The sequence below is a fragment of the Opisthocomus hoazin genome, chromosome 3 (genome assembly GCF_030867145.1).
Source record: "Opisthocomus hoazin isolate bOpiHoa1 chromosome 3, bOpiHoa1.hap1, whole genome shotgun sequence".
In the NCBI taxonomy this organism is placed as follows: domain Eukaryota; kingdom Metazoa; phylum Chordata; class Aves; order Opisthocomiformes; family Opisthocomidae; genus Opisthocomus; species Opisthocomus hoazin.
Window position 1 is genome coordinate 46,101,190 of NC_134416.1, and position 13,654 is coordinate 46,114,843.

The 13,654-nt window shown below is 61.1% G+C and overlaps 2 protein-coding genes across 2 annotated transcripts; both read right to left on the reverse strand.

Annotated features, from left to right (window-relative positions):
* Positions 1–1,459: 1,459 nt before the first annotated feature.
* Positions 1,460–3,235, reverse strand: LOC142360743 (transcription factor SOX-17-like). Its single transcript, XM_075415271.1, has 2 exons — positions 2,854–3,235; positions 1,460–2,679 (listed from the first exon to the last, which is right to left on the reverse strand). The coding sequence occupies exons 1-2, from the start codon at positions 3,149–3,151 to the stop codon at positions 1,775–1,777; spliced, it is 1,203 nt and encodes a 400-aa protein (XP_075271386.1). The 5' UTR covers positions 3,152–3,235; the 3' UTR covers positions 1,460–1,774.
* Positions 3,236–9,329: 6,094 nt separating this feature from the next.
* On the reverse strand, positions 9,330–11,167 carry LOC142360744 (transcription factor SOX-17-like). Its single transcript, XM_075415272.1, has 2 exons — positions 10,790–11,167; positions 9,330–10,615 (listed from the first exon to the last, which is right to left on the reverse strand). The coding sequence occupies exons 1-2, from the start codon at positions 11,085–11,087 to the stop codon at positions 9,711–9,713; spliced, it is 1,203 nt and encodes a 400-aa protein (XP_075271387.1). The 5' UTR covers positions 11,088–11,167; the 3' UTR covers positions 9,330–9,710.
* Positions 11,168–13,654: the final 2,487 nt, after the last annotated feature.

The following is a 13,654-nucleotide window of genomic DNA, read 5'->3' on the forward strand; positions in this document are numbered from 1 at the left end:
CCTAACAAGTTTTCACTGTTGTTAAACGTATATTCATCTATAATTGTAACATGTCCAATGTTTCTTTCCAGACAAATACATCATATTAAAATACGAATGTCTAGGTTGTTTTCAGAACACTAACATACACACAGTCTTATTTCCCACCTTGCACCCAACCCCTTATATTAGAAACTTGACACTGTCCTTCACACTTTCCTCATGAGGGGAAAACAGATGCTACCACAATCTGAGGCAACCACAATTTCAGGTGAACTTCTTCAATATTACACTCACATGCAGCTAAAAAACATCACTGAAGTAAGTGGACATAATCAAGGTTTCTTCTGACCCAAGCATAACTACACTTTCTGAACTAGTAAGTAAAACATTATCCACTCAAGTATGTTTCTACTAGATTATTTGTCTGTAAATAATGTAGCTGGTTCTGTGTACCTAACAGGTATTCAGCAAATGGTCATTATCATATAATTTTTATATAACCAAGCATGGATCACACAAATGGAATTTTTACTGCATTTCTTCATCCATGTCTCGGGAGTCTAAGAATCTAGTGCAAGATAAAGTACACTTACTTATAGCACGTTTGAACTGTCAATTGTAAATTGAAGTATTTTAAATTCTCTGCTAGAATTACTGTAGGTTGACCCCAGCCAGCATCTTCCAAACAGAGGAGAGACATCAGAAGTGTCATTAGCTTTATGCTTACCCAACAGCGTTACGGTACGAATGTGATGTAGCTGCACTCTTGCACTGGCAGAAATGTCACAGAGCAGTACAGCTGAACAAGCTAAAAAAATACCTGTTTTAATGGCTAACTGATACTGGTGGTTGATGGAGAGCAACTGAGATGAGTATTTGAGCTGCATTGTTTTCTTCTCCTTATTAACGTAAGACCAAACCCCACAACGCAAACTGGCATAAACCTACTCAAAGGCAGAGGGCATAAACGATTTGCAAATACAGCACCAACGCTATTTGTGAAACGTTCGGTTCAAACAGAAATCACAGTGTAAAGCAAAATCACCTCCACGCCTACAAGTGCCAAAATGCAACCAGCTTCCAGGCACACTTTAAAAGAGGATCTCAGACTTACCCAGCTTCTTCCGTTACAGACTATGGTTTCGGGGAGAAAGTTTTTCCCAATGCATTAGTGACAACTGCAAATTCCAGCTGGAACTTACAAACCAGAAAAAAAAAAAAAAAAACCCTGCATAAAACGCAGTGTAGAGTCAGAAGTTCTTTACTTCAGGAGACAGACCCAGGCACCGGCACGGCCACACAGCTCTGTGACAGGAACAACCCGCCGCGGTCCAGGAGCCCCTTTCGGAGCCATCGCCACGGGGAGGACAGTGCCGCACAGCACCTGCACTCCCTTTACTGCACCTCAGGGCATGACTGATTGAACTTCAGATAGGACTCCCTGAAGGGACATCTGGCCAAGAAGAATGACAGAAACGGCTGTACACACATTTATTTTCCCAAAGTACAAAAAAATTTTAGAAAAGGATAAATAAAGTGTAGTTAAAAACAACTGATAAAAACGCGTTCTGGGCACACAAGTAACAGCGCTGACGCTGCAAGAATAACGGTAACTTCGGCCATGGAGGTAAAAAAGACGTAAGCACGCCGGCACACCAGTCCAAACCCAGTCTAAGCCATGCCTTTAGTCCGCAGCGCATCTCCAGCCAGACGGGGCTTGCGACACTCTCCCGCGAAGGTCCGAATAAATTACATAAATAGAGGCGGGGCCGGGCGGCTCCCCGCCAGTCCCTCACACGCCGGGGTAGCCGCAGTAGTAGACGGCGGGGCCGGCGTCCGGCACGGCGGCCGACACGGGCCCCGCGCCCTCGGGCGCCGCCAGCCCGGCGGCCTCGGGGCCCGCGAAGGGCAGCCCCAGCTCGGGCTTGCAGGCGAAGCGCAGGTACTGCTCGAACTCGGCGCGGTCCACCTCGCCCAGCAGCTCCTCCGGCGGCAAGTGCTCCAGCGCCTCCCGGCACGGCCCCGCCTCGGGCGGCGGCGACGGCGGCGGCGGCGGCGGGGGGGGAAGGCCGCGCCCCGGGCCCGGCGGCGGGCACGCCGGCCCGTAGTAGGCGTGCGGCGGCGGCGGCGCCGGGCAGCCCAGCAGCGCCTGCAGCGAGCCGCCCGGGCCCAGCGCCTCGCCGGGCGGCAGGTGCCGGCGCAGCGCGGCGCCCGCAGGGCTCTCGCCCGCCGCCGGCGGGTACTCGGCCGCCGCCGGCTGCGGGCCGTAGCCGTAGGGCCCCAGCGCGCACTCCTCCCGCAGCCCCGCCGCCAGGAACGGCGCCTCGCTCTCCGCCGCGTCCAGCGGGGACGGGTCCGGCGTCGGCAGCCCGTAGCCGTCGAACGCGGCGCCCAGCGGCGGACAGTCCCGGAACGGGCCCGCCCCCGCCAGCGCCGCCGCGTAGCCCTGCTCGGCGTAGGGCAGGCCCGGGCCCTCGGCGCACATCCTCTCGCCGCCCAGCCCGGGCCCCGCCGGCTCCGCCAGCCCGCCGTGCTGCGGGAAGCCGCTCTCCGCCCGCTTCAGCCGCTTCACCTGCTTCCGCCGCCGCGGCCGGTACTTGTAGTTGGGGTGGTCCTGCATGTGCTGCACCCGCAGCCGCTCCGCCTCCTCCACGAACGGCCGCTTCTCCGACAGCGACAGCGCCTTCCACGATTTACCTGCGCCCGCCAGCACCACCGTCAGACCGGCCGCCCGCCGACGGGGCCGGGCACCCGCGCCCGGACCCGACGGCCCCGCCCGCGCCCCGAGCCCCCCGCGCCCCGCACCCCGAGCCCCGCACCCCGAGCACCGCGCCCCGCACCCCAAGCCCCGCCGGCGCCCCCCGCGCTCACCCAGCATCTTGCTGAGCTCGGCGTTGTGCAGGTCCGGGTTCTGCTGCGCCAGCCGCTTGCGCTCGTCCTTCGCCCACACCATGAAGGCGTTCATCGGCCGCCGGATCCGCGCCTCGCTCTTGCTCCGGCCGCCCGCCGGCCCCGCCGCCGCCGCCTCGCCCTTCGCCTTCGCCTCGCCCCGCGGGCTCAGCGCCTCCGCCCAGGGGCAGGGGCCCACGCCCGGCATCATGGTGGGCAGCGAGCACCGCCCCTGCGCCTGGTCGTCGCTGCTGGCGTAGCCCGCATCGGGGCTGCTCATCACGGGACGGGACGGGACGGGACAGGACGGGACGCGCCGCCGAGGCCGGGCGCTCCGGCGGGGCGCGGCGGCGGGGCGGGCTCGGCGCTCGGGTCCCGCTCGCTGCTGGCGGCCGCCGCCGCCGCCCGGCGCTATTTGAGCTGCGGCGCGGCCAATGGGGCGGCGGGGGCGGGGGCGGGGACGGGACGGGACGGAACGGGACGGGACGGGACGGCGGCCCCGGGGCAGGTCGGGGGGCCGCCCTCGCCGCTCCCGGTCCCCCCTGCCGCCGGCTGTTCCGCGGTGCCGGCGCGGAGATCCTCCGGTGCGTCCGCGCTGCCGGCCGCGAATTATTTGTATTGCCGTCCGTCCGCCGTCGGTGTGAGCGCGGTCCTGATGAACGGGGAAAAACCCGGCGCCCTCCGGGGCGGGGGGGACCGGCCGTGCCCCACAGCCCCGCGCTGCGTTCGGCGGGCTGGCTTCGCGCCCGGGCCGCCCCGCTGCCCCCCCCCCACCCCCCCCCGTTCCACCCCGCAGCGGCACCACCGTCCCAGTCGGGGTGTGCAGGGGAGGGGGCGCCCGGCATCGGGGCGGGGGTCAGCGGCCTGCCGAGCGTGCGGCCGGGACGGGGCGGATCGTGGGTCCGAGCGTCGTCGGGCGGGCTGGGCTCACGTCGCCAACGTCGTCTGCAGCGTGTGGAAACCTGGCAGCGTGAGGCCACGGGGCTGGGCGCTGAGGAGGTGCGGGAAAGAAGTCGCGCGCTCCTCGAGGCAAGCGTGGCTTTGGTAGGAGGTTGGGAAGCCATGTGTTGGAAACGCGTAATTCTTCCTGGTCTTCAGCCCTGGGACACCGTGGGGGACACGGCGGTCCCTGGCGAGAGCAGGACACCAGTGTGGACAGCAGCGGGGCCGGTGGCTCCAACAGAGGAAACACCACCCTGCTCCTGAGCACCAACACCTTCATGACCCGTCCTTTGACAGGGCATGAACCGTTTATTCCCCCTGACAACCATTTTTTTTTTTTTTTTTTTTTAGAAGATGCCAGCTTTGGGGTGTTTTCTCCAGCCCAGCAAATGAAACCAAGGAGAGCCTCAGGAGCATCCAGACCGGAGAGCAGTCACCCAGCTGTCACAACGGGCGCAAGGAGAATTGTACAGCTGGTCTTGCTCCGGGCCGGGATCTCTCTCTCTGCGCTGAAACCTCTATGCGCCGCAGACCTCCCACCATCTCCCGAGCAAATTGGAGCGCAGTACGGACACTGGACTACGACTCTCTTAAGACGGGACCATAGTTCCCAGCTGGGCAGAGCTGCAGAGGTCATACCTCCTCGTTGTCCCGCTGGATGCCCTTCTGGGTAACCAAGGTGACCTCTGCCCCAGTGTGCCCCAGAGGGACCTGGGTGTCCTGGTGGATTACAGGTTAACCATGAGCCAGCAGTGTGCCCTGGCTGCCAAGAAGGCCAATGGCATTCTGGGGTGCATCAAGAAGAGTGTGGCCAGCAGGTCGAGGGAGGTTCTTCTCCCCCTCTCCTCTGCCCTAGTGAGGCCCCATCTGGAGTACTGTGTCTGTTTCTGGGCTCCCCAGTTCAAGAAAGATGAGGAGCTACTGGAGAGAGTGCAGCAGAGGGCTACAAAGATGGTGAGGGGACTGGAACATCTCTCCTACGAGGAGAGGCTGAGGGAGCTGGGCTTGTTCAGCCTGAAGAAGAGAAGGCTGTGAGGGGACCTTATAAATGCTTATAAATATCTGAAGGGTGGGTGTCAGTAGGATGTGGCCAGACTCTTTTCAGTGGTGCCCAGCGACAGGACAAGGGGCAATGGGCACAAACTGAAGCACAGGAAGTTCCATCTGAACATGAGGAAGAACTTCTTCACTCTGAGGGCGATAGAGCACTGGAACAGGCTGCCCAGGGAGGTTGTGGAGTCTCCTTCTCTGGAGATATTCAAGACCCGCCTGGACAAGGTCCTGTGCAGCCTGCTGTAGGTGACCCTGCTTCGGCAGGGGGGTTGGACTAGGTGGCCCACAGAGGTCCCTTCCAACCCCTACCATTCTGTGATTCCGTGTGATTCTGTGATGGAATTCTAGTTCCTTTCCTCCTCACCAGCCACTTGGTAGTACCTGAGCAAGGTGATACAAATTCCAGGCATCGATTACGCATCGCTGCCCACAGCCTGTGCCCAGACCGGGTTTCTAGCTGGGCCCTGCCAAATTCCGCTTGAGGGCAGTGGCATTTGGTATTGCCGATGTCCTCAAACCATTGTGACGAGACGGGCCGACCGATGCGAGTTACCTTTGTATCAGCAGCCACACAAACAAAGTCCTCTGGACTCGAGGGCCCTTGTGGTCACTAGCGACATGTGTCTGTCAGTAAAATGCGGAGTGTTTTAAAGAACTGTTGTATCATGTCAACGAATCGCAAGCAAGCTGATTGTGTCTATCTCACCTAGTGGGCAGGACCCAGACTGCCTTTTGGTCTGTGGTGATCAGGGCGGTGGCATTTCATCAGCGGCCGGGATGGTGATGGTGTGCAGGGATAACATCGGGTTCTCAACATCACGACGCGTTCTGTACCTGCCAAAGACAGAAATGACCCGTCTTTGCTGTGGGTGGACGGGCCGCCTGTATTTAACTCGGGAAGGGAACAGGTGTAATTCATGTGTGTCCGATGGGCACCCAGCAGCAGCCTGCCCGAGCCGTGCCTGGTCCGTGCCCTGTGCTGGGCGCAGAGGCAGCGGCCGTGTTTCGGAGCCTCTGCTCGGACACAAGCAGGGGATAGCGACTGTCCTGGTTTCGTGGACTGGGAACTGAAGCGGGGTGATCGAGCTCTGAGCTTGCAGGGGTTCAGTCAGCCTGCGCGTTAATTGCCTGTTTAACCTGAAGCGGCTGTGGGTGTGCGGGTGCTGGCGCCCACAGACCCGTCCGTGACGCGCGTGGCTCGGTGCAGAGGTGCAGGGGTAGCTGGCCACTGTCGGGCCCCGGCGCACGCTGACATCGAAGCTGAGGGCCCGAGGAGGTGTTTGTCCGTCCCGTCCGCACCGTCGGGCAGCGGCACCCGAGCTGGTCAGCGGGGCTCGGGGGAGCGCGAGGCGGGGGGCCCATGTCCTTCACAGGCAAGGTGACCAGCGGGGGAGGCGGGGGAGGGGGTTACTCCGAAACAAGAGTAGGGTCGTCAGGTAAATAAGTCAAAGTTATCTACAAGGGGAAATTCTGCAGCAGCATTGCTGCTGTTGTCTTCGACACGTTGCTGTCTGTCCAATCCGAAGAGCACACAGCTCCGAGAAACGGACAGAGACTCGCTAAGTGACGGCTGTTTTTTCAGAGCAGGAGAGCGCTGCTCCTGACATTCCCAGTCCCAGCTGCTCTGCACCAGTTCGTGTGCTTTCATTCTCTGCTCCCAACCTCTCCCTGCCACCGGCCCTGGAGAGACGAGCCTTGAGCTGGTGTTAATGCACCACCTTTGTCTGAAACCCCTTTCTCTTGGAGTAAGCCCACTTACTTTCCTACCGGTTCACCTAGGAACAGAGAGCACACGCACACACAACAGACAAGAAAACAGCTCCGATTGCAGGGCAATACCCCCGTGCGGGGCTCGGCCGCGTTAGGAAAAACCGAGATCTGGCTACGGACCTCTTGAAACAGGACAAATCGGTCAGAGAGGGACAAAACGGCAGAGCTGGACACCCTCTGGGCATGAGTGGCCCGGGTGAGCTGCAGGGAGCGCCCACCGTCGCTGGGGGAAGGGGCCTGAAGGCACTGCCCTGCTCAAGCCCCGGTTTGACTGGGGAGCGGCTGTTCCAGCGGGGTCAGAGAGGGGTTTGGAAAAGTCACCCTGCCTTTTCAGTGCAGCCAGGGGCGAACCAGAGCCGCCACGGGACGAGCGGGTGTGGGGTCCAGGGAGCGAACGGGCCCGGGAGCGGTGCGGAACCGGGGCGGCAGAGCCCGGCTCTGCGAGGGGAGTGCGGCCGGGCGAAGAGGCCATGGGACCCTCGGCCCCAGGCACGCACCCGCGGCCTGCCGTCCCCACGGCCTCCTGAGGCAGGCGGCCACCGCGCGGCCCCCAGACCCGCGCCACCGAAAGGCCTCGCGGAAGGTAATTAATCGGGTTTGGGTACCCGGTTGTCGTGGGATGTGAGGAAGGTTTGATGTTTTCAAAAGCGTCGCAGGACAGGTTTGGGGGTGCGCCACTTCGATGGGAAGGCCACGACGTGCTCCATGGAACAGAGGGCTTGGACAGAGCTTCAGGAAATTCTGCTCCAGGTACGTTGGCAGCGCACAAACCTGCAACGTGTTAGATGTGTTAGAGAAGGTTCAGACAGTTCTTCTCACGGGAAGCGGGGGAGAAAAAGCGCTACACATCTGGATACACTCAGGGAGACAACGCTGCTTAGATGTGAGCCGGCAAAAGCTGGATGCAAAGGGGGGTTGTTGTAGCATCTGCCTGTACATCATCACCACACACTGTTTGGCACCCAGGGCTGCCACCCTAACCAAGCCTTTTTCTAAAACCTGTATATTGATTTCATACAATTTGTTGTCAATCGCTTCCTGCATTACTAGAAAAAACAGACAGAAGGCTTTCAACGTTCGTCATGAACCCACTTACAGTTTCCAGTTCTCTTCAGCTGTCAAAGGTCTGACAAGGTGGGGTGAAGGAGGGAGGAGGGGAGCAAAACCTGCACCTAACAGAAAAGTGACAAGAAATGGTAGACAGACTTATCAAAAGCATAACAACGATTTATTTCCAAAAAGCAAACAAAATGATTTTCCTCTGGAAAGCTGGGAACGTGTGCAAAAAGGGCGAAATGAAATTAATGTCATCCTGTAGGTTAAAACCCTCTAATAAAAGGAAAACTCGACCAACACAAACCCACCGTTTCTCATGCACATTTCTTTACTGGATTTACGCATCTGTGCTTAGGAGTACGTTACAAATTTTACCAAATTAAAGCATGAAGAAGACATCTAATGTCCTGAGGTGCCACCTCATTCAGGAAAACATCATTTTTCTGCTGTAGACGTGGAAGAGGGGCGAAGGGAGTGGCAGGGTGGGTGTTTTAGGTGCACCTCAGAGAGCTGAAGACTGCTTGGGAAGTAAAACGGGAAGACGAAGCAACTAGAGGGTAGACAATTCTACAGAGTGCTAAGGGTGCGAATGCATTTTAATCCAAGACAGACTAACGGTATGCAATCACGTCGTCAATTTTTGCCAGCAAGGCTGGCATCGGAACTTCCCGACCGAGGGAGCTCGCACCTGGGTCTGTGCTCGCTGTTTTGTCTTTCGCCGGTGCAAACACGGGGCTCTTGAAATGTAATTTGAAAACGGACCAGATTTAATTTCTCATCCTTGTGGAGGACGCCGGGCAAGCCTGCCGCTTCGGCCTCGGTCCCCTCCTCCCCAGAGCTCAGTCCCACAGCTTTGTCTTCGGAAGCAAGCGACCCAGGCGCCTGCTCCCCCCTCCCCCCGATTTAAGCAATAATGAATTTATCAGCCCCACCCCACCGCTGCCCTCGGCCCGACTGTACAAGTGAAAATGCCTTTTTTTCCAGGGAAGTTGCACCGCAGAGTGCACGTCTGTCTGTCTCACCGGGGTTTCTCTCGGGAAGAGGAGCTCGGACTCTGCCGTGCAGTCGAAGGTGCTGCCGTGGCCGAGTGCCCGAGTGGGCTGCTCCCCCCCCATTGAGGCTTGTGTCGAAGTTTCTCTCCTCCTTTGAACCCTGATTTATTGCTCCCGCTCTTGGCAGTGGAGATCCTGTGTCCCCCGCTGCCACTGCCTGCCCCGGCCAGTGTCTGGGCCCAAAAGGTGTCCTCTGTGGGGGGTCGGGGGGGGGCTTTACCCAGCACTCGTCCAGCCATTTCAGCAAAGGGCTGCTCGTAATGGCATCCAGCGTGTCCACGATTACACTGAAAACGGACCCAAGCCCTAGCCTGCTTCGGCAAGAGCTTTCTTACACTCTTTTTACACTTCAAACATGAAATTGGTCACCTTTCTTCTTTTCTTTTTGAATTCAGCCACATTAATCAACCATCTAAGGAACCACCAACAAAGCCTGACAGAAAAATTTCAGGAACGGGGTGCAGTAGGCAGTTTCTGAGCGCTTAAACCTCTGCTCGCCCTCTGAGCAAGAGAGACAGCAGAAAGAAGACTGTGCCTACAGAGAGGCTGACAGGGCCTGGTGCAAGGGACATCAGTCAAGGCAGCTTAAACAGCAGCAACGATCGTGACCAGGGACGAGAACATCTCTTCGAGCAGATGCCAGCGACCGGTTTTATTATTTCCCCTTTATTTGTAAAAGTGCAAAATTACTCTGTACAAACCCCAAATATAAAACCCAGCACTCTGTACAACATCACACAAGCACGCGGATCTCCGACGCGATCTCCACAGCCGTGTTCCACGCGTGTCCCTGGCGCCACGGCCCCACGGCGGGAACGGCCCCACGAGCCACCGCCAGACTGCGATGGCGAGACCCGCACGGCCCGACAGCGAGACAGCGACTGGGCCGCGGGCATCCGGCCGGTTCCGACGACCCGAATAAATTACATAAATAGAGGCGGGGCCGGGCGGCTCCCCGCCAGTCCCTCACACGCCGGGGTAGCCGCAGTAGTAGACGGCGGGGCCGGCGTCCGGCACGGCGGCCGACACGGGCCCCGCGCCCTCGGGCGCCGCCAGCCCGGCGGCCTCGGGGCCCGCGAAGGGCAGCCCCAGCTCGGGCTTGCAGGCGAAGCGCAGGTACTGCTCGAACTCGGCGCGGTCCACCTCGCCCAGCAGCTCCTCCGGCGGCAAGTGCTCCAGCGCCTCCCGGCACGGCCCCGCCTCGGGCGGCGGCGACGGCGGCGGCGGCGGCGGGGGGGGAAGGCCGCGCCCCGGGCCCGGCGGCGGGCACGCCGGCCCGTAGTAGGCGTGCGGCGGCGGCGGCGCCGGGCAGCCCAGCAGCGCCTGCAGCGAGCCGCCCGGGCCCAGCGCCTCGCCGGGCGGCAGGTGCCGGCGCAGCGCGGCGCCCGCAGGGCTCTCGCCCGCCGCCGGCGGGTACTCGGCCGCCGCCGGCTGCGGGCCGTAGCCGTAGGGCCCCAGCGCGCACTCCTCCCGCAGCCCCGCCGCCAGGAACGGCGCCTCGCTCTCCGCCGCGTCCAGCGGGGACGGGTCCGGCGTCGGCAGCCCGTAGCCGTCGAACGCGGCGCCCAGCGGCGGACAGTCCCGGAACGGGCCCGCGCCCGCCAGCGCCGCCGCGTAGCCCTGCTCGGCGTAGGACAGGCCCGGGCCCTCGGCGCACATCCTCTCGCCGCCCAGCCCGGGCCCCGCCGGCTCCGCCAGCCCGCCGTGCTGCGGGAAGCCGCTCTCCGCCCGCTTCAGCCGCTTCACCTGCTTCCGCCGCCGCGGCCGGTACTTGTAGTTGGGGTGGTCCTGCATGTGCTGCACCCGCAGCCGCTCCGCCTCCTCCACGAACGGCCGCTTCTCCGACAGCGACAGCGCCTTCCACGATTTACCTGCGCCCGCCAGCACCACCGTCAGACCGGCCGCCCGCCGACGGGGCCGGGCACCCGCGCCCGGACCCGACGGCCCCGCCCGCGCCCCGAGCCCCCCGCGCCCCGCACCCCGAGCCCCGCACCCCGAGCACCGCGCCCCGCACCCCAAGCCCCGCCGGCGCCCCCCGCGCTCACCCAGCATCTTGCTGAGCTCGGCGTTGTGCAGGTCCGGGTTCTGCTGCGCCAGCCGCTTGCGCTCGTCCTTCGCCCACACCATGAAGGCGTTCATCGGCCGCCGGATCCGCGCCTCGCTCTTGCTCCGGCCGCCCGCCGGCCCCGCCGCCGCCGCCTCGCCCTTCGCCTTCGCCTCGCCCCGCGGGCTCAGCGCCTCCGCCCAGGGGCAGGGGCCCACGCCCGGCATCATGGTGGGCAGCGAGCACCGCCCCTGCGCCTGGTCGTCGCTGCTGGCGTAGCCCGCATCGGGGCTGCTCATCTCGGGACGGGACGGGACGGGACGCGCCGCCGAGGCCGGGCGCTCCGGCGGGGCGCGGCAGCGGGGCGGGCTCGGCGCTCGGGCCCCGCTCGCTGCTGGCGGCCGCCGCCGCCCGGCGCTATTTGAGCTGCGGCGCGGCCAATGGGGCGGCGGGGGCGGGGGCGGGGACGCGACGGGACGGGACGGGACGGGACGGGACGGGACGGGACGGGACAGGACGGGACGGAACGGAACGGGACGGGACGGGACGGCGGCCCCGGGGCTCCCCCCGGCAAGGCACGGCCCGGCTCGGCCCCGGGGCAGGTCGGGTGGCCGGGCGCGGGCTGGGAGGGCCGTTGCGGGGAGCAGAGAGCGCGCTCGCAACCGCCCCTTGGGCTTCAGCCCTGGGCCCGCAACGGCAGCGGAGACCGGCCCGCCGCGCCCACCCGTACGCTGCCGGGCTGTCGCCTGGCTGAGACCCGCCCGTCACCGGCCTGGGCAGGGACGGGCAGCCACCGTGCCGAGACCCGCCGTGGCCCCTGGAGGCACGGGAGGGGCTCCTGCTGCCGGCAGGCTTGGACAGCCCCCCAGGAGGAATAAGCCCCGTGGCCGTCTGCACCCCGCAGTCCAGCTCCCTCCCGCCTGCTGCTGCTTGGCGTGGCGTCCCTCGTCATCCCCGGGAGACCTAAACTGCGTGGGACAGTTAGGGTACCGAATCCACAGTAAAGCCGCTTCTATAACGTATTTTAATGTGTCCTACCCCACTTGTTCGTACTCCGTAATAAAGTTATTTGGTGCCTGCCACAAGCGCAAATGGTTGCTGTGTGTGCTGTGAGCTGACTTCGTTATTATCTCAGGGGAGCTCCGCAGCGCCCGTTGCTCGTTGCCCTCCCTGGCTCGGGATCGCTCCGACTTCCCTGGGTAAGTGAACTGTAAATACACACAGGGGTTTGGAAAAAGCCCGCCACTTCAGAATAAACACAAGCTCTATCTCGCTGCCGTCTATGTTCTTCTTTGGCGTAACGTAAAACACGGCTTTTTCACGAGCGCTCTGATTGATATTTGCATTGTTACGCGGGGCTATTAAATGCATCAATGCTTAGTTGAGAAACCGCTGAGCTGGAAGCTGGAGCTCGAAGAGGTTTATTTGGTTAAGGACACCTTTGTTTGGGTAGCCATTTCGATAAAATAAACCGGTATCTTACGAATTCTCGCTGAAATGAAACGAAATCGGCACCGCCAGTAACTTGTTCTAAGAGCGGGCTCCCTGTTTCGGGCAGGGGAAGCCTGCTCCTCCACGCTCGGCGAGCAGCAGACGTCGTAAAACGAGGAGGGATGCGGTGACGAGCTCGGTGGCTGCCCGGGTCGAGCGCCGGGGACACAGCCCTCGGGGCACCGCGACGCTCGGGCTGCCTGCTCACCGCTGCTTGCCAGGGATCATAAACAACGGACATGTTTCCAGGCTAACGGTAGCCCGCGTTTACCCCTCCTGTGGCGAGCCGAAACCGTTGCCGAAAGACTAGCATCTGCCTAAAACCAAGCCAAGAGAAGGGTTTAGGGGTTTCCCCCCCCCGTTCAAACCCAGGCGCTAGCCCAACGCCACGAGAGGCAGAGAGTCCAACAGCTCCGCTTTTCTGCTGCATATCGGAAGCTGTGAAAAGCATGGGAGGCGAAAACAGGGTTCCTACACATAGGTACGATCTCATACTCGTAGAGAAGAACACCACTCTTGCGAAAGTGTGATGCATTTAAAACTGATGGTAAAAGAAGCCGATGGGGCCATGTTCGGCTGGCAAAGCCGGCCGTCATCACGGAGCTGGCGAGAACGAGCAGCAAACGCTCGTCAGGGATTTCGTGCTTTTCCAAACGTTTTTTGTCCAGCGCCTTTGGGACACCGCCGTCGGGCACACCTTCTCACGGCTGGTGTGCCAGTGACCGCAGTGTCCTGGCTGAGGCTGTGACATTTCCCGGCCCGACGTGCGGGCACCCGGAGCCCTGGGTCCCAGGCCGACTGCCCCAGGGCGGGTCGTGCACCGCAGCGTACCCGGTACCCGGAGAAAAAATCGGGATTAAACAGAATCCGAATCGTGTCGGAAGCAAACTCACGCAGGAGGAAAGCCTGCGTATTTTTCCCTGCAGAGAGCAGAATACTCAGCTGAGGGGAGAACGCAAGACAGCTTCCAAGCAAAACAAAAACCAAGAAGGCAACGCTGCGCTGCCCTGACGAAGTCGGTGCATTTCCAGTGACTCCCAGACCAGCTCCCAGGTCACGCCGTGTTGCTGACTGGGGCGCAACTGGCCACCTAGGAGTTTAACGCGCAGAAGAGAGTATTACCTTTTTTTACGAGTTGATCTTGTTAAAACTCCAAACCGCCCCTTTTAGTCTATTTCACAGCAACGTTTTCGTGAGCTAAGGGAACAAATCCCGCCAGAGCTTGCACTGAGAAAGTTCAACGAGCAGAGGGACTGCTTGCAAACACACCTTATGGCGATTCTGGGGCTGTCACTTCCAGCAGAAAAGAAAATGTTTTTCTATATAATGAACATGAGGTAATAAACTCAGCAAACTGCCGCTGACTTTGTTCGGG